The 18,976-nt window shown below is 51.6% G+C and overlaps 4 protein-coding genes and 1 long non-coding RNA gene across 29 annotated transcripts in view; 1 reads left to right on the forward strand and 4 right to left on the reverse strand.

The window, feature by feature from the left end:
- ATP8B2 (ATPase phospholipid transporting 8B2) overlaps window positions 1–4,896 on the reverse strand; it is a 22,407-nt gene extending 17,511 nt beyond the window's left edge. For 2 of the 4 annotated variants that reach the window (XM_022559376.2, XM_022559374.2), the window contains exons 1-4: window positions 4,767–4,896; window positions 2,247–2,314; window positions 1,320–1,502; window positions 1–13 (exon numbers count right to left, since the gene is read on the reverse strand). The exon at window positions 1–13 is cut by the window's left edge and continues 46 nt beyond it. In XM_022559376.2, coding sequence (XP_022415084.1) covers window positions 1–13; window positions 1,320–1,502; window positions 2,247–2,277 — 227 coding nt within the window. In that variant the 5' untranslated portion in view covers window positions 2,278–2,314; window positions 4,767–4,896. The remainder of the gene's footprint in view (window positions 14–1,319; window positions 1,503–2,246; window positions 2,315–4,766) is intronic. The other 2 variants (XM_022559378.3, XM_089914652.1) reach the window with 1 other exon arrangement.
- A 665-nt stretch (window positions 4,897–5,561) lies between these two features.
- Window positions 5,562–14,295, reverse strand: AQP10 (aquaporin 10). The gene is given in 9 exon segments (XM_089914912.1): window positions 5,562–6,177; window positions 6,180–6,196; window positions 6,672–6,889; window positions 7,135–7,264; window positions 7,266–7,314; window positions 7,317–7,478; window positions 8,036–8,162; window positions 8,547–8,573; window positions 8,575–14,295. Coding segments are annotated over 9 exon segments (975 nt in total). The 5' UTR covers window positions 8,653–14,295; the 3' UTR covers window positions 5,562–6,010.
- Window positions 14,296–14,391: 96 nt separating this feature from the next.
- Window positions 14,392–17,383, reverse strand: HAX1 (HCLS1 associated protein X-1). Its single transcript, XM_022559773.3, has 7 exons — window positions 16,892–17,383; window positions 16,110–16,366; window positions 15,761–15,945; window positions 15,256–15,307; window positions 15,022–15,128; window positions 14,803–14,893; window positions 14,392–14,653 (listed from the first exon to the last, which is right to left on the reverse strand). Exons 1-7 carry the CDS (start codon window positions 16,942–16,944, stop codon window positions 14,568–14,570), a joined length of 831 nt encoding a protein of 276 aa, XP_022415481.1. The 5' UTR covers window positions 16,945–17,383; the 3' UTR covers window positions 14,392–14,567.
- On the forward strand, window positions 16,366–18,637 carry LOC149750608 (uncharacterized). Its single transcript, XR_016393798.1, has 2 exons — window positions 16,366–17,077; window positions 17,246–18,637. It is a non-coding gene; the product is annotated as an uncharacterized LOC149750608 (long non-coding RNA).
- The window catches only part of UBAP2L (ubiquitin associated protein 2 like), a 42,682-nt gene continuing 41,826 nt past the window's right edge, over window positions 18,121–18,976 (reverse strand). For 13 of the 22 annotated variants that reach the window (XM_089914663.1, XM_089914668.1, XM_089914714.1 and 10 more), the window contains one exon: window positions 18,291–18,926. In XM_089914663.1, the coding sequence (XP_089770789.1) occupies window positions 18,831–18,926 (96 nt within the window). In that variant the 3' untranslated portion in view covers window positions 18,291–18,830. Of the gene's footprint in view, window positions 18,258–18,290; window positions 18,927–18,976 lie in introns of those variants that run through there. The other 9 variants (XM_089914756.1, XM_089914695.1, XM_089914765.1 and 6 more) reach the window with 2 other exon arrangements.

Below are 18,976 nucleotides of genomic sequence, written 5' to 3' on the forward strand. Positions count from 1 at the left end.
CTCCTTTCTTCTTCTGCAACAGAATGATGCTGCAGTCAGGAGCAAACTGAGGCCTGGCCCAACACCTTGTCAGGCCCACCCCACTCTATGGGTTTTCCACTGAGGGGCCTTGGTTCCTGCCACAGCACACAGTTTTTAAGGAGTTAGCACCACACCTGAGGTGCCACTAAATTCTTCCCTCTAGTCCACCTCTCACCACCAGCCTGACCACTGGGCTCTGGAGGTATTACATTCTCAGGGCAAGATGCCTTCTCCTTTCCTCACCAACAACCATCAAGGTCTTCCACTGGGGACACTCAGTTTCTCTCCCCCATCCCTTTAATTAATGCTGTAGGAATTAACGGCATTGGGTATCTCCAGAGGAACAGTAGCTGAAGACACTAAGCTTCCGTCTCCTGGAAACCCCTGCAGATCAAGCCACGGTACTGCCCTCCTCCTAACCTAGTGGGTGGGGTGGGTGGCAAGACAGAGGGTCACTGTGCCCTGGAACTGCTCTGCGGCAGCATCCCAGCCCCACGTGCAGTCCCCCCTACAGAAGCCTCTGCTTGTCACATGTCATCAGCAGCGGCTTCTGACTGGCCCACAATGACATCATCTTATTTCAAAGCTCATCTTCAAGTCGGGGGTGGGGGCGGGGGCTGGTCAGGGATATGGGTCATGCAGACTGAGACAGAGATGAAAGAGGGAGGAATGGGATGTAGCTGAAGCAGTTGCTCTCTAACCATAACCTTTCTTGTGCCATCTGCACATATTTCCCCTAAAAAACACATCTGTCACTGAGTGACAAATGAACTACACCTATTCTGAACACCCACGGATCTGGGACTGCAGGCACCAAGTTCAGGTCCCAGAATATGGGGTTGTCCTAGGAAGTGTTCTCCAGCCCATCTCCCGTGGTCAGGACCATAGGCTGAAAAAGGGGGTACCCTGGTTAGGCAGTAAACATAATGCAAACCGGTCCTGGAGCCAAAGGCAGCATTCCAGATGCCTTCCCTCACCCCCTCCCAAGCCCCCTGCAGGGCACACTGCAGTAACAAAAACCTCAGACCAAAGCATCCTCTGCCTACCCAGAGTGCTCCTTCCCTGCATGGTCACTTTACTCCCAAAACTTCCCCAGAGGGGACCCCTCAGGCTGAGTGCCTGTGCAGTCACCAAAGACCATGCAAAAGGAGAGGCAGGGACCAAACGCTTCGGAGTCAGGATCTCTGGGTTTGCAGAGGACAAGGGAAGGCTGGGGGAGGCCGGGGACAAGCGAATGTGAGGGAGGAAGGGGGTAAATTACGGGCTCGGGAGAGCTGCCAGTCGCTGCCTCCTGTTACCTGTCCCCCAAGAGGGTTTCTTTCGGCTCCAGGAGGGGGGAGCCCCGGCCCGGGCCCACTTCTCGGGCATCTCCTTGGGGACCGTCATGATCCCAGTTTGAGCGGGGGAAGGGCGGGCTGTCTGTCGGTCTGTCCTCGGCCTCAGCGGCTCCGATGGGGCGGCCCCCCAGGGAGGCACCGGAGCTGCGGCAGCTCAGAGTGGAGCCCCGGCCGTGTGGCGCGCGCCCCACCTGCAGCCACGGCCATCCTCCCGACCGCCCGCACCCAGCGACGCCGCGCGCTCTGCTGCGCCACCGCCGCCCCCGATGTCCCCCGCGGACGCCAGCGCGCTCTGAGTGGCCCCGGACACGACTTGCACTCCCTGGGCTCCGCCCCCGCCCGCTCCCCCGACTGCAGGGGTAGCAGCCTGCCAGCGCGCCGCGTAGGCGAAAGCCAGCACGGAGTCCCGCCTCCCTCGGCCCGGCCAATGCGGGTGAGGGGACTGCCAGCGTTGTCCGGGGCAACCGCTTTCATCCCACCGCCTCCCACCCCCACCCCCGCCCTCAGAAAAACAAGGAGGACCTGGCCTTGGATGGGAAAATGAGGGGAGGAAACGAAGTGCGAGGACGGAGAGGAGATGGTGGGAACACAGCACCCCGGGCTCCCCAGACCACAGAATAGGAGCTCCAGGTGCCCCAAGATAAGAGTCTATGTGTTTGGGGGTGAGGGGCAGGTACTCAGCACCCTCCTGGGGAAGAACCCAGCTTAGGGAATCAAGGCGAAGAATTCGGTTTCCTAAGGCTCCCCCCAGGATGGATAGGGGCTGCAATCTACCCTCCTTCAGGCTCATTACCTGTCGTCCCTCTTCCTTTGCTCCCTGAGTCATAATAACACCCACTCTTGATGGTCCCAGGGATTCCCCCCGACCCCGCCTCCTGCCTGTCTTACCTGGGGGGCGCTTTTTTGCACACAGTGCCATCTCACCCAGCAAGGTCCCAGCAATCCCATGGGAGACCCTGCAGGAACGTGACATATGCGTGAGGTCAGGAAACTGAGGGCAACCTTCATTCCCCTTTTCAGACTCCTCCTGAAGGTTTTCTTCCCCAGTTCTGACCTTGCCCCTCCCCCAGCCTTCCCCACTAACTCCACAGCAACACTCTGCTCTTACTGCCCTGATAGGTCCCTGAGAAAGAAGAGGGAACTTCCCCACCACCTCCCCCAATGCCTCTGCCTTGGATAACATGAGGTGACTGACCCTTTACAAAAACCAAGACCTGCTGGGAAAGGAAGGGGGCAAAGAGAAGAAGCCAGATATTGACAGGAGGGGGCACAGCTCTCAAGGTACCCATCCCAGGGACAATGGATGCCCCATGTGCCCTCCTGGTGGCAGTGAGTGGGTGCCTGTGTTTACTGGAAAGCAGAATTTCCACTAAAGGGTGGGGTTGAGGGAACAAGAGCCAGGAAACACCTGGCAGAGCATCAGGAAACAGGGTGGGCAGGCCCCACCCTTCTCAAAAAGCTTATAATCTTCCCATCCCCCCCCCCCATTACTGGGGCTTCCATTATCACCTCCTCCAGGGGAGCTCACTTTAGAGGCTTGGCCTTCACTTCCTGCACACAGTCCCCAAACCACTTCCTCTCAGTCTGGGTTAGCCGCCCTTCTGGGCCAGCAAAGGGGTCTTTTCAACCCTGCTGGGGAGTCATCCCTATCTCTCTCTCTCTCACCCCAAGCCTAGTCCAGTCAGTCTGGCACTGGGTGAAAGCTCAGGAAGCATCAGTCAGATGGACCTCTGCTTCTTTCTATCTCCCTATGTCCTTCCTTTCACCTAAAAAGGTAAAAGCCCTGGCCTATAAGACAGGGTCACAGAGCCTCATCCCAGCTTAGCTCAAAGGAAGCTGCCACCCAGATCCTGGGTCCTCTTGTCCACCTCTTTCTTTGTCTGGGTGGAAAGCCTTCCTACCCCTTGGTTCCCCTGTCTCCAGCCTCCTGGGAACACCCTGCCCGCCTGTCAGCCCTAAGAGATACTAATTGTCTGTCTGCCCAGCCTCTATAATTACACACTATGGCCAAGGCCCTGTCACCCACACCAATTCTTCGTTCACTAAGCCGGACTCCCTTCCTGAACCCCAGTCAGGCATATACCTAGAGCCAGAAGTCCTTTTCCTCTCTGACCCTCCCCAACCCTGGCAACCAAGGGAAGAAGAAAAACCTCATCCACGTTTTCGAGATGCCAAGCCTTCCTACAGGGCCCCCAGCCAGGGTCTCCACCCAGTCTAGAGTATGAGTCATAGGAGGGTGGGGCATGGAGAGGTTAAAAGAGAGGATGCAAGGGTGGGCATCACAAGTTCCATAGCCAGCCCCGCCCTCAGGGAGGGAGGCAATCAAGAAACACTATCAGCCTGAAGATCTGGGTTTGACTCCTATGACAGAAAGAGTTAATGAAGGAGCCGCACAGGCTGTCAGGAGTCTGGACACCTACCAGGAAAGTTGTTTTACCTCTAAGACCCTGGGGAGACTGAAAGCTGGCTGGCCCCAGACTTCATCCCCTCTGGGGTGCCATAATAGGGAAGGAAAGGGAGGGGTGAGACCTGGGAAGAGGGACCCTCTCTCACTTCTCCTTCCCAGTCTCACACAGCCTGGGTTTTCTGAGCCCAGGCCCATTAGCCACGTGGCTCTGCCCCGTCACCCTGCCCCAGCCCCCTCTGCAGCCACATTTGGGATAAAAATAGCCAGCTCTGGGAAGAAGGCAATGCTCCATGGAGGAAAACGGCTCCTCCTCTAGGCCTGGCCCCTGCTCCCCTCCAGCCCAAACCCAGGAAGCCTGACCCCTTCTTTTAGAGGAAGCTGGCAGGGATATTTATGGGCAGGTCAGGGAAACAGAAGAGAATGGAATCCAAGACCCCCGGCTCACTTGCCACCAACGCCTGGCCACTTTCCATGGCCAAGGACAGAACCCAGGACTCTCTCCCGGCTCTGGACTCCCAGAGCTAGCACCTCGCCTTGCACCCTTGGTCTTCCTCACGCACAGAGACCTCCACCTTACAGAGACAACGCCTACCACCCCCAAACTCCCTTCTCCAGGCACCCAAACCCTCGGACCCCGGGTACTCCCCTCACCCCCACGACTCTGGCCGGTTCTCCCCTCTCCGCTGCTCCATAAGCTTCTCCTCCACACTCCCGCGCCCCTTTGCTGGTCTCCACGCGCCCCTTCAGCACCCCACCCTCCCATCCTGCGGACGGCCTCCCGAATCTCCCCCACCCTGAGGCACCCAACACCATCTTCTCTCCAATCATCCACTCCCCCTCCTCCGTCTCACCGCAGCTCCGACTCCCTGTCCCCTGTCCTCCCCTGCCCACACCCCCCACCCCGGCCCCTCCAGTCCCGAGCCCGCGTCCGCAGCAGCATCTCCCCCTGCCCTCCCGGCCCCGCGCTCCTGGGCTGCTGCCCCCGCCTTGCCAAACCTCACCTCAGCGCTCAGCGCTCGGCGCCCGCCCCGGCGGCCACGTCCTGCCCATGCCGGGAGCTGGGGCGGGGGGCGCTCGGCTCAGCTCCCCGCGGGCTCCCGCCCCCCCAGCTGCAGCCCCTCTCCCCCCAGGGCCTCGGCCCGCTACTTTGTGTCAGTTTCGGCCACGGCGGGGCGGAAGTGACGGAGGTGGCGGGAGAGGGCGGGGGGCGGGAGGGGGTTTTGGGGAGGGATGAGGGAGAGGGAAGGCGGGAGCCGCCATCTTTGTGCGGGGCAGGGGGAGGGTCTTAACCCCTCTGATGCTCCTCCGCAGTGTGAGGCCGCTATCCCCGCCCCAACCACTCTCCGATCCATCCCCGGTCAAAAAAAAAAAAAAAAAAAAAAAAGCCTGGAGGCGAGATAGCGCTGAGATTTTTTTTTTTTGGAAAAAAAGGAAACAGAAGAACGCTGTTTATCTACTAATATGTGGGAGACTTAGGGAAGCGGTGAACGACGAGAATTTTCCTCCGCACCAGCTTTCTTTACCCCTACACTCATTCCCTCTGTTCCTTCGCCTTCTCTCCTCGCCCTGGCTCATCTCACTGTTCACCCTCTCCTTCAATGACACAGCCCGGAATGTCTAGGTATTGGGTCGTGCGTCAGTTTCTCCCGCTTGGTCTCCCAGTCTCTAGGCGCTTGCATGCCTGTGTTCCTCCGGCGGCCCTCCCTTTTTTCCCCCACCACGCCCCCTTGGTGGAGGCGGCTCCCCGTACCCCTAATTACTATCTGCGGGGTGCTGAATCTCTGCGAGGCGCCCCAGTGAGCGGAAAGGCGGGCGGCGCTGAGGTTACGAGAGCAAGGAGTCAGGCAGTGGGGACCAAGCTTTGGAGGAAGTCCCCTGGGTTATGCCCCGCACTAGATGGTCGGCCCCCACGATCCTGCGGATTCCCGCAGCCTTCCCAATCCGGGTTCCAGGGTGCGCACCCTCTGGCGGCTACTTTGAGGAACTGCGTTCCTGGAAGTCCAGGGTCCGAAAACCTTCCTGGGGCAGGAGGCGATGAAAAGCCTAGGTCCCTTACCTGATCCTCTTCAATTCTCCCTGTCCAGGCATCCTCCCCAGTTTAGGAGGAAGCGATGCCTAGATGAGTAAACGGAGAAGCTGCCCAGGGCCTGGTGTATTAATAAAGAGAAAAAACGTCTTGTCACCAGGCATGGGTCTCTGGCCCTCTTCAGTGTCCATGAGGGAGGTGAGGACTGTCATGTCAGAATCACAGCTTACTCTCATGCACCTGAGTTGCGGCAGGACTTTCCGAGTCTGAGGCTTCAGGTTGGGCACACTCTAAATCCTGAGCTGGCTCTGAGTGCTCAGGATGATGCAGAGCCACCAGCCGCTAGTGTGTGGCTGTGCTAAGTGTGGCCCTCCCTAGAGGGCCTACCACCAGCCATTGCCAGCGCTACAAGAGAAGATCAGAAGGGCGATATCAGGGTGAGTCCCTTAGCCTTCCCTCTGAAGGACTGGCGGTAGTAGTAAGAGAACTCCCTAAAGCAGTTCCTGGGGTGATAGACACCAGAAAGAAGGTGTCTTGGCACCAGAGCATAGCACTTAAAGAGGAGACTCCAGGAGAGCTTGGTCCAGCCTCTTGCCTTAGGGAATTATCTGAATATCTGTGTTTTGTTGATGAGATTACTAATGTCCAAACAGGTAATGTGACGTGCCCAAGAACACAACCTCTAAATGTCACTGTTTCAATGAAAAGAGTGGAGGGGGAGGCAGGGGACAAAAGAGAAAGGGAGAACTTGGGCTTAGAGGAGGTTCACTGTCCTAAGAGGCCAAGAGAACTATTTAAAAGGAAGATATGGGGACCAAGGCTTAGAGCCTTTAGCAGAGGGATGAGTGGAAGGACAGCACCAGGGGAGGCCATCTCTCACCTGAAGACTTCAGGGCCCCAGCCAGCCACGTAGGTGAAAAGCCGTGGGTCAAGGTCCCAGGCAGGGTTGATTGGGAACCCACAGCTGGCACCCATGGATAGCCTGATGGCCAGGATCAGCAACCCCACTACCACAGGCTCCACACTCGCAGGCACTCCCTTGTTCCGTGTGTCCAGGATGGCTAAGATCCCCACAATCAGCATCCAGGTGCCCAGAACCTTGGAGTGGACAGAGGCAGAGGGGCTCCCATCAGCTGTCAGGTGCTCCATCTGCCCTATCTCACCCAAGCACTCCAGGCTACCACCCCACGTCATCTGACTTTGTCCAACACAGGCAGCTGGGGAAGGTGAGGTGCAAACATAAATGCAACCCCACATCCCACCCAGAGCCTGAACAATAGGCTGAGGTCCCAGGGGACAAGGGCAAAGGTTGTGGCTTTCCCAAATCACCCCCTCATGCCTACCTGATCCAGGAAGCCATTGCTCAGGGACAGTTAGGTGGCAGGGTAGGTGACAAAGATGGAGGCTGTCTCCTTGGGACCAGTCACTGTCAGGTTCCCACCTGTATAGTTCTGTAGGGCATCTGCAGGGTCATCTTTGCTCATTCAAAACTGCTCTAAGGCACCCTTGCCCACACACGTGTCCCCAACCCTGTTCTCTCTGTTACCATGATAGAGAGCATACACCTATGCTCCAGAGGCACAGAAAGCGGATAGCAACTGCACCAAGGAGTAAATGGGAAACTTGGCCCAGGGGAGGCATCCCAGGAGGCACATGACCAGGGAGAAGGCTGGATTCAGGTGGGCCCCTTCAAGGATCAAGAAAAGAAAACAAATATCCATTGTGTCACTGCCAGGCACTGTCACCAGGTAACACTGCAACTCCTCCCCACAACTCTTAAGACAAATGTTACTCTTCCCATCATATAGATTAGAAAGTTGAGGCTCAAGGAGGTTAAGCAACTTGTCAAGGTCACACAGTGAAGCCAAGTTTGAACCTGGGTCTGTCTGCTCTTTCCACTACAGCACTTGACACAATGTGTGCCTGGGGGACGAGCAGGTGAGGTCCTGAGCAAAGGTGAACCCCCAAGGGCTTAGGTGGGGGACAGAAGAGGAGAGTACTTACCCTTGATGCTTTGCCATAGATCTCCATCTATGTGAGTGGAGGATTAATGTGAAGAAGCGGGATGGCAAGATACAGAAAGGGAAGGGACTGGACTGGGCCAAAGGCATATCTCAGTCCAGGTCACTGGTCAAGCTCAAGGAGATAATATCTATAAGTCACCAAAGGATCTGCCTTTTCACAATTACCACACTCAAGTACACAATCCTACCCCGTCTGATGACCAGACCTCACCCTCCTTACCTGAGACATTACCACTGATGTAGATGGCTAGCCTAACACCCAGAGAGCTAGCCAGAAACATGATGAAGAAGTTGCCTTTGGTTCCTCTGCTGGTGACAGCCTGGGCCAAAGTCCCCTGTATGAGGAGCTGGTAGAGAGAAGGAAGATGAGGAAGAGGGAACCAAGAATAAGGAGCCTGGTGGACCAACAGGAGAGAGAGACTGGGAAGGTGAGGGGAGTGGCCAAGAGAGATGAATGGACTTGAGAGATCAGCAAGAAAAAGCAGAAAGAGGGAAGGGGAAAAAATGGGAGAAGCAGAGAAAGAGTAAAGAAAGGGGAGGAGGATAAGAGATGGAAAGGGACAGGCATAAAAATGAGGGAGTAGGAGAGGGATAAAAGGGACAAGAGCGGGGAAAAAGAGAAATGATGGAGAGTTGAAGCGGGACACCAGGAGGAAGAGATAAGGATGCTAGGAGGAGCCAGAAACTTTTGCCCACCTCCCCTCTTTCCTTCCCCCAATTACCCTGCCTACTGTGAGCACAAACACACCCAGAAACTCTGGCCAGGCACTGCCAGGCCAGGATGCTGTGGATCTGAAGCCGGTCCTTGACTTGCGCCAGGGACTGAGTGTAGTCCATGGTGGGGACACCTTATCTCTGGTTACCACTCCCTCTGTCTGCATAGGTGCACTGCTGCTACACAGCTTCTGCCTGTCAGGGGCAAAGATAAGGGAAAGACTTTAAAACCAATTATCTCAGTTACTGAACAGCAGCTAATGTCTGTCTGTGCATGAGTGGAAGCTAGGGAGGGAGAAGGTCTATGGGCAGTCTCTGTGCACAACTAGAGCCTGGAGTTTGACCAGCCTCTGTCTCCTCTGTCTCTCATCCCCAGTCCTCCCAGGAGGAGCCTCCCCTTATGCCGAAAAACTGGAAGTAGGCTGCTTCATGTACATTAGTTCTCTTGGTGCTCAAGACAGCTGTGGAAAGTAGTATTGTACTATCGCTCCTGCTCTGCGATGAGGATACTGAGAGAGCCTTAGAATTCCCCAGGCCACACAGCTAGTTAATAGCTAAGTTTGAATTCAAATGCAGGTCTTCTGACTCTCCCTCTGATATTCCACAATGCCTCTCATGTGGAACGTGAAGTCTTCCCTCAAACCATTTGGATGCTTGGGAAATTCAATATGCCTCCAGAGAGACTGGGCTGAAGACCGCAAGCTGCAGGAATAAAACCCACATAAGGCATGCTTGTACTTTGATGCAGTCTCACCTTGACTAGAGAATGCTCTGTCTTTGTGTCTCTTGCCATGGCTCCAGATGAGGGCTTCATGCCCACGCTGAGCTCCACCTCCCCTTCTCTGGATGCTTGCCACTCTTATTCTGCTTAAGACAGCCACTTCCTACTTCTTCATATCTCAAGCCTCTAATTAAGATTCATTCAACTATGAATCAAGCTCTAGACCCTGGGGAAACAGTGGTAAACGCAACATAGCTCCTGCCCTCTTAGAGCTGATGCTCTAGTAGGTGGAAACAGACAATATACAGATTTTTAAAATACTAATATAGTTTATGAGGTTCTTGAGAGCTGGGCTATATAACCCTGGGGGCTCTAGCGCAGTCCTGGGCACATCTCTGTGAAATACTTCTTTACTGGCTTTAGCGGATATTATAGTGCTCCACCCAGGTCCCCTTTTCAGGGCTAATGCACCCACTCCCCAGCTGCTGGAAATAACAGATGCTGATAGCACTCAGCTGCTTCCCTCATGGCAGTGACTTCTGTGGCAGGGAACTGCTTCAGCCAAGGTCATGTGTCCTCCTATAGGATCCACATCAATGAATGGTTGATGCAGGGATTCAAAGACCGAGGGGAGTTTGGTAGCGTTATACATAGAACTGGATGCCGAGAGTGCTGGATCAAAGGAAGTGGAACATAAAGTTAGATGTGGAAGAATTTATTGATAAGGGAACACTCTCCTGGGATTTAGGATTTAAATCCTGGCAAGATCCCTGGGATGTGGGGTGAATACACTTCTAGGAGGCTTGGGGAAAACGATAGCTCACGCTAAGAAAAGTAAAAATGCCTAAACAAGTCATTTACATTGATGACCATTATTGAAAAAAGGGAGAATACTCAGACATTTTGAGGATTTTTGGACAAAGGATCTGAACTAACATTGACAGCTGACAACCCAAAGCTGTACCACGACCCCTTGTTAGAGTAGGAGCATATGGGGTCCAGATAATAAATGGAGTCCTGGGCTCAGGTCTGGTTCACAGGATATTCACTGAGACCAAGGATCCACCAGGTGGTCACTTCCTTGACACCCCAACATATAATTGAAATGGACATTCTTTGAAGTTGCAGAACACTCATATTTGTTTCTTGACCTGTGGAGTAAGTGATGAAGGCCAATTAGAGGGCTGAGACTAACTACCTCACACCAAGATAATAAATAAAAACAATACCATATCCTAGGGTAAATGGAAGAGATTAGTGCCACCCTCAAAGATGTAAAGAACATAAGAGAGGTGGTCCCTTTCATACCACCAGTTTGGCTCCTACAAAAACTGGATAGATCATGGCAGATGGCAGTGGTCTACGGTAAAATTATTCAAATAGTAACTCCAATTGCAATTGTTGTGTCCCAAATGGTAACTTTATAGAGCAGTTTAATACAGCCTCTGGTTGGTAGTATGTAGCCATTAATCTAGTGAATATGTTATTTTGCATCCCAACCAGATCAGAAAGGAGGATCCCAAGGAATTTCATCCACGTGGGAAGTCTAGCGATAAACACTTGTGGTCTTACCCCAGGACTATGTAAACTCTCTGGTCCTCTGTCATAATATAATCTGAAGGGAGCTTGACTATCTGGACATTTTGAAGAACATCATATTTGTCCACTATACAATGGACCCTTGAACAACACAGGTTTGTACTCCTCGGGTCCACTTACATGTGGATTTTTTTCATTAAATATGTATTACAGTACTACACGATCTACAGTTGGTTGAATGCAAAGATGCAGAACCACATATACAGAGAGCTAACTGTAAAGTTATACTTGGATTTTTTTTTTTTTTTTTGGTCTGCGAGACATGTGGGATTTTAGCTCCCTGACCAGGGATCGAACCCGCACCCCCTCCAGTGGTTAAGGCGAAGTCTTAACCACTGGACCTCCAGGGAAGTCCCTGGAGGGGACTTGGATTTTTGACTGGGCAGATGGTCAGAGGCCCTAACCTCTGCGCTGTGCAAGAGTCAGCTCTATATATAACATCATGCTAATCAGATAAGAAGAGGAAGAAATGGAAGTATATTGGAGGGCCTGGAAAGATAACATGTATTCAGAAGGTGGGAAACAATCCTATAAAGATTCAGGAAACTGCCACTTTGGTAAAGTTCTGAGAGGTCCAGTGGTCTGGGACATGCTGGATATCCAATCTGAAGTAAAGGACTGATTATTGCATCTCCTACCTTCCACCACTGAGAAAAAAACACATCACCAATCTACTTAGGATTTAGGAGCGATGTATTTCACACTTGAGAATACAACTCTGACCATTGAAGGCTGTCAACTTCGAGTGGGGCCAAAGCAGAAAAGGCCTCTGCAGACATGTGACCCAGCAGACCCAGTGAGATTAGAGTATCTGTAGTAGGAAAAGATACCGTGTGTGGTTTGGCAAGCTCTAATAGGAGAATCATAATGTAGACCCACAGGGCTCTGGAGCAAAGCCATGCCATCTGCAGCAGAGATATACATACCTTTTGAAAAGCAGCTCTAACAGTGCTACTGGGCTCCAATAGAGACAGAGCATCTGACTACAATTCATCAAGTGACCAAGTAGCCAGAACTGCCCATCACAAGCTGGGCTCTGCCTAATTCTCCATGTCTTTAGGAAGGGTGGGCCCAGCAAGAACACATTGTAAAATAGAAGTGACATCTTTGGGTTCAGGCATAAGCAGGGTCAGAGGGCACAAGCCAGCTGAAAAGTAAGTGGCCCAGACTCATGTCATTTACCAGGCATCTCTCCCTCAGCTCACATGACCCTACTGGGGATTGTCTTAGTCCATTCAGGCTGCTATAATAAAATACCATAGACTGGGTGGCTTATACACAACAGAAATTGATCTCTCACAGCTCTATAAGCTGCTAATTCCAAGATCAAGGTGCCAGCAGATTCGGGGTCTGGTGAGGGCCCACTTCCTGGTTCATAGACAGCTGTCTTCTCACTGTGTCCTGAGGTGGCAGAAGGAGCAGGGAAGCTCTCTGGGGTCTCTTCTATAAGGGCACTAATCTGATTCATGAGGGCTCTACCTTCATAACCTAATCACTTCCCCAAGGCCCCACCTCCAAATACCATCACATTGGGGGTTAGGTTTCAACATATGAATTGGGTAGGGGGGGCACAGACATTCAGTCTGTGACACGGATCCCTTGTGAAGAAGGATCAGAGAAGGAATAAGCTTGGTTCAGACATGAGTTGGCAGTTTGTGGGCAAAAGCCAAAAATTGACTGCTGCTGCATTGCAGCAAATCAAGAGTGGCCTTGAAAGACAGTGGTGAGGGGAAATCCTCCCAGGGGACAGAGATTTGGACAGTACATCTGGTCATCCACTTTGCGTGGAAAGAGAAGCTAAGAACATACACAGTCACAACTGGCCTGGTTGTTTGGTCAGGGGCTTGAAAAGACAGAGTGGAAGATCAGGGACAAGAAAGTCTGAGGATGGACCTATGGGAGTAGTCTTGAAGTGTAAAGGTCTTTGTATTATACGTTAACGCCCACCAGAAAGCATCCATCACAGATGCACTGAACAACCAAGCAGGAAGAATGACTTAGCCACTGCCTGTCATCAGCCACCCACTTCTGAACAATGAATACACTGAGTAGAGTAACTGGTGGTAGGATACAGGCTATGCACAGGCCCAACAGTGTGAGCTCCTACTCACCACGGCTCAGTTAACCACTGCTGTGGCCAACATGCAATCTGCCATTAACAAATACCAACACTAAGTCCCTAATACAGTGCTATCTCTCGAGGAGAGGAAGCAGACACTTAGGAACAAGGACACTAGGTTCCCCATCACTTTTGACTGGGATTGACACTTACTCTGAGTATAGGTTTGCCTTTCCTGCCCATAGGGTCTCAGCTAAAATCACTCTATAAGGACTTATAGAGTACTTGATCCGTTAATGTGGGATCCAAATTATATAATTTTTAAAAATTTATTTTTTGGCTGCGTTGGGTCTTCTTTGCTGTGCACGGGCTTTCTCTAGTTGCGGTGAGCGGGGGCTACTCTTCGTTGAGGTGTGCGGCTTCTCATTGCAGTGGCTTCTCTTGTTGCAGAGCATGGGCACTAGGGCACACAGGCTTCATTGTCTGGGGTACGTGGGCTTCAGTAGTTGTGGCTCACGGGCTTAGTTGCTCCACGGCATGTGGGATCTTCCTGGACCAGTGATCAAACCCGTGTCCCCTGCATTGGCAGGCAGATTCTTAACCACTGCGCCACCCGGGAAGTCCCTGAAAACTTTTTTTTTGGCTGTGTTGGGTCTTCGTTGCTGTGCGCGGGCTTTCTCTAGTTGTGGCAAGCGGGGACTACTCTTCACTGCAGTGCACAGGCTTCTCACTGCAGTGGCTTCTCTTGCTGCAGAGCACGGGCTCTAGGTGCGTGGGCTTCAGTGGTTGCAGCATGTGGGCTCAGTAGTTGTGGCTCACTCATGGACTCTAGAGCACAGGCTCAGTAGTTGTGGCGCACGGGCTTAGTTGCTCCACGGCATGTGGGACCTTCCCGGACCAGGGACCGAACCCATGTCCCCTGCACTGGCAGGCGGATTCTTAACCACTGCACCACCAGGGAAGTCCCTACATTTACATCTTGAGTTTTTCTATCTGGTATGAGGCAATGTTCTAATCTACTTGTTTTACATGTGGCTGTCCAGCTTTCCCAGTACCACTCGTTGAAGAGACCAATAATGTTTTGCTAGTTATATTTTCCCTAATATATACAAGAAAATAAAAACATAGCCAGTAAAGGAAAACATATTTGCCCATGTACTTCATCAAATTATCTCATGAACTACCCAATCATAGTGCTCCCACACCTAGGGAAGCAGTTTTTCCTCTACACTTATACACATACTTCCTTTTTTTTAATCTAATGCATCCCCATGTAGAAATTTCCCTGGAATTATCACTAATTATCTTATCTCTTCATAAGGAAAATCATCTTCTAGAGATACCTGACCCTTACTTATCAAAATCAGGTTTTGGAAAGTAAAGCAAAAAATTAAGAAATAATTTTTTGCGGGCCAAGTTAATTTGGGAAGCCCTGGATAGTGTGAGAAAGTGGAACAGCCATGACAAAGCCAAGACTAAGGAATTAGCATAAATAAAGGTTTTATTGGTCAGTCTGGGTGAGTGACATACTGACATACCCCCAATTCACTGTTCCACACACCCAAGGTGCTGACGTGGCAGGAGGAGAACTAAGCCCATTGCTGGTGAGCAAAGGGTGGGAGGCGAAAAGAACCTAAAGGCCTCTGAGGGTTAACAAGGCTACCGGGACCGGAACCAACGTCCTAGGAACAAATCCAGGATGGAAAAGGCATCATCCAGGGATGGAGGTGTTGGTGATTCTGGACCTAAGGAAGAAAGTGATACACAGAGGCTAAGTGAAAGAGACTAGACAGGGGCAAAGGAGAAGAATAATGTTAAAGGGTAGGAGGGTTAAGGGTTTCCCTTTCCCAAGGAATTAAGAAATGGATCCCTTTGATTCATACTCTTTACTTACCATCCCTAGGAGAGCCACCTGCTTCTTGATGGGTTACTGTGGTCTCTTTCCGGCCCTCACTGTCCACCACAGTCCGGCGCTCCTCTACGGTCTACAAGGAGAAGCCCCCACCATATCCCTAACATCACTAAAGGTGAGTTAACTGATTTCTTTACATAGGTCTCCCTTTCCAGAACATTCTCTGACCATAGTTCCCTTTACCCGTCTCTCCCAACTCACCCCATCTGGCTTAGTGATCTTAGTCACAGAGATGCTCTTGAAATAGGATTTGGGCTGGGGCTGCAGAACTGGGCCAAGGCCCTCCTCGGAAACCTGGGTATCAAGATCTAGAAGGGCAGAGAGAGGAAAGAGGAAAGAAGGAGTCCAAGGGAAAGAAGGGAACAAGTGTAGCCGGAAGAAATTTCAGGGAGGGAGAACAAAGGGCTGGTAAATGTCCTTTCCCTCCAAACTCACCATTGTCCTCTCTGGCTCTAGAATGGGGGGTCACAGGCCACGTATCATCAAACTGCAGAAGAAGCCAAAGTAGGTCAAATGACAACTTTCAATCAAATTTGAGGGGGTCACAGAACCCAAACTATTTCCAAGTTCCAAAACTACTTTTCCTCAGGAGAAATAATCCCAGCCAGGATAGCTTTATTTACTTACACCTTCCACCTTCCTACCTGTTTTATGTATCCCTCTACCAAAAAGCATTCCTCAACTGATACTTTTCTGTCCTCCCTCAAGAAATCTGCTTTGTCCAAGAATCATTTAGACCAATTTTTTTAAACAAAAAGCAAAACTCACATTTCCCCCCAAAGAAAATCCTACAAGAAGCTTAATAATACAGAAAACAGATAAATACACTAAGTGGAGAGCCTAGGACTCCAACCCAAGACTGTTAAGATTCCAACAAGGTTTCCAGTCTTTGCAGTCAGTTTTCTCCACAGGCTCCCACTTCAGGCCCAGATGTACTCACCCTATGATAAGGTCTCTGGGAGCCCCAGCCCGGTGGTTTGGAGGATTCAGTTCTTGCGTCACTCTCCAAGGCCCCACGAAAGATCCTAGGCTGGTGACTATCTGGATACTTAAGCATTGAGTCCCGAAGCGTCTGTCCTTCCTGCCGTCTCTCACCAGGTGTCTCTGACTCAGGACCTGGAAGTTCTGCAGAAAGGCGGCAGGTGGATGCTGGGGACTTGGACTCTTAAATCTCCTTGAAATCATCAGTTTTCTCACACTTCCCAACCCCCAACTACTCTCTGCAGGTTCCTTTTTCCACCCACCGACCCAGCAGAAACCACAGGTTCTCCCCCGGGGCATCCACACACCAGGAGGGCGGGAAGGCAAGGTCCAGGACCCCATCTCGCTGAAGATGTTATTGAAATCCCGTACTAGGTCATCAAAGCCGAAGTTATCGTGGAAACGCATCCCTCCTCCTGGGCTGAAGCTGAAGCCGAAGCCAAATTCCTCGGGGGGCTGGGGACCCTCAAATCTCGAGCTCCCACGGCCCCACGTGGCTCCTTCTTCTTCCTCATCATCTTCATCTTCATCGCGAGTCATCCCTCCAAAAAAGGGATCTCTGTGGCTAGGGGTGGAGGCAGATCGGCCACCAAGATTTCAGCACTACTTAAACCATAAAATCAGCTAATGGGTGACAAAGTGAGACAAGAGTTGCGATCTAGGAAGCTGAAGTGAGGGTTAAGAGGACTGGCCATCGGGTTTGTTTTGTTTTTATCAAAGTCAGCCCTCACCTCGCGGCTCCCCCAAACGCTTCCGCTCGGCTTTTCTTCACTGTTCCCCAGCCCCTCCCTTCTCTCCCAAGGTCCTGCTCACTTGCTCACTGTTCTCTTCCCCAAAGCCCTATTGTCTTCCCCACCCGCGCCCCTGTTGCATCACCCCAGACTGGAGAAAGGTTTAAGCGGCTGTTTCCTCTCCTCTTAACGACTGCCCTGGTTACCGTCGCGGGGTGAGCGCTCAATGTTGACTTCCGTTCTCTCCGCAGGAATTGAAGGAGTAGGGAAAAGGATGTTTTTCCAAAAATAGGGTGTCAAGGGTCAAGCTCACCTCAGAGGATCCCGCCCCACCTTCTCTGGCCCGGACCCGCTCTCACCTCCGAGGTCCAGAAAAGCCGAAAAAGCCCCGAAAAAGGTCAAAGACGCTCATTCCCGCAGTGGGACTCGAACTTTCGAACCCCACAGCTGGGGGTAGCCAGAGCTACGCTGACGGAAATTGAGCGAAGCGTCAGACCACGCTACCGGAAAGCAAGCCTGCGATCGGACACTGTCGTAAAACGACCGTAAGCCGGACTGGGTGGGGGGGCAGGGCGGACGGGCCTATCACGTTCCAAAGGCTTTCTTTTACTCTGTTTCCTGTAAAGGGAGCGGGCGTACTGAATTTTCATTTTACAACGATCACCTGCCTCCTAAGTCAATTCTCCTTCCTGCCGATCAACCCGCTCCAACAGGGTGTTTCGAGGGTTTGACACTGGATGGCACCGGAGGCAGCCGCCAGAGGGCAGCCCACCCGCACAAATGAACCGGACCGAGACCCACCCTCACCGCCGGCTCACCAACCCATGGACGACCACTCTTCCTTCTAAACCCACCTCGCCCCTTTCCTCCGTCCAGTTTGTTTCTTGACTGATACAAATAAAGTCTAATATTAATTAAAGGGATGGACAAAATGTTGCATTAAGCTTCTTCTAGTATAGTGACTTCCCCAGAGTTGAGTAAAAGATAAAGACAGAGGAACGCATGGATTTAACTCCATCTCTCCAGCTATTAAGGATTTTGTCATAACTATACGGGAGTCTCCTAATTCTTTCAGGCAGGGTCTGCAACCACCAGGATAAAGACTTTGTAAGAGAGCAAGGGAAATCTATTGAAGTGTCTTGGGAGAGAATCTGGGGCTGTAAGTATCCCCTTTTTCGGGTCACTGACTTTAAAAGCCTCCCCCTCCCTGTACCCCCACCTCCATCCCAACCCTGGCCTTGCTCTAGACTCCTTTTCAAGGGGTTGGATATTAGCTACTTGAAGTGAAAGCACTCAAGAAGTAAGAACTACTGCTTCAGTTTTGCTAGCCAACAGTGCATGTTGCCCTCGTTTCTTTCCAGTTCATTTGCCTGGATCCATCTAAATTACACTTTGATTGTACAAAGCCATTTCTTTCAACTCCTGCTTAACCCTTTCCCTTTCCACCCAATATCTGCTATCCCTTCACTGCCTAAAATCTGCTGTAGATCTGGAGGAAATGAAGATTTGCAGTGATTCTTTCCAGGCACCACGCTGTGTAATTCTTAGGGGAGGGGGGGAAGGGAATGCCCTCAAGGGCAAGATACTAGCACATTAAGGTCAGAGGAGTTCTTAAAGGGCGAAGATTTCATTTTATTCCACTGCCTTCGGGGCCTGCTAGAGAAGGCCCAGTTGGTACAGTAATACTTATTCATCAAGCTGGTCATCGACGAGACTGAGGATATCCTAGACGGAGCAAGAATGGGCAGAGGCTGAAGGTAGAGGTTTTCTTTTTATATATACAAGACACATTAATCCATTAAATTTGAGGACACAGTACAAAAAAAAAAAAAAACACTTCAACTAATTCATCTGACAATGCTGTTCATATTCATGACGCCATTTTTTTGTTGTTGTTGTTTTGTTTCCTAATAATAAAGGAGGAGACTTAGGGCTGTTGGGCTGATATATATTTGGGGGTCCCCCCTCCCTACCTCACCCACACACCACCAGGGTGAACAGGAGGAGGAAAAGGGAGGGCAGGGCCCACAGCAAAGTTTCATAATCTTGAATGCAAGGGGGGAGGAGGAGAGGAAAGGAAGAAAAAAAAAAGGAGAAAATACAAATCCTATAATACATACAACAGAGTGGGGATGGTATGGGAATGGGACAGACATGAAGCTGAGGCATGGGATGGGACGCTGGGGGTGGGGGCAGTGGAACCCCCCCACATTCCTTTCTCTCTTTGATGCTGTTTCCATAGTTGCCAGGCTGAGAAGCCCTCTCAGAAGATGGGACCGGGAGAAGAGAGTCAGGGCCTCAGTTGGCCCCCCAGCTGTAGCTGTTGTAGGCAGACTTGTTGGTCTGGGGCTTCTGCGGGATGGAGCTGGTCTGGCTACGTTGCCCGCTGCCCGTCTGCAGGGGAATGGGAGGGTGAATGGGGAGGAAAAAGATGTCTAGTTAGT

The sequence above is a fragment of the Delphinapterus leucas genome, chromosome 1, assembly GCF_059928025.1.
Source record: "Delphinapterus leucas isolate spDelLeu-1000000601 "Yukka" chromosome 1, BTC_Dleu_Yukka2, whole genome shotgun sequence".
Taxonomy (NCBI): domain Eukaryota; kingdom Metazoa; phylum Chordata; class Mammalia; order Artiodactyla; family Monodontidae; genus Delphinapterus; species Delphinapterus leucas.

Coding starts and splice junctions, on each gene's coding strand:
- HAX1 (XM_022559773.3), bottom strand. CDS start 16,944: ATGAGCGTCTTTGACCTTTTTCGGGGCTTTTTCGGCTTTTCTGGACCT. Junction 15,946..16,109: donor CTTGCCTTCCCGCCCTCCTG/GTGTGTGGATGC, acceptor GCCTTTCTGCAG/AACTTCCAGGTCCTGAGTCA. Junction 14,894..15,021: donor AGATCACTAAGCCAGATGGG/GTGAGTTGGGAG, acceptor TTCTCCTTGTAG/ACCGTAGAGGAGCGCCGGAC.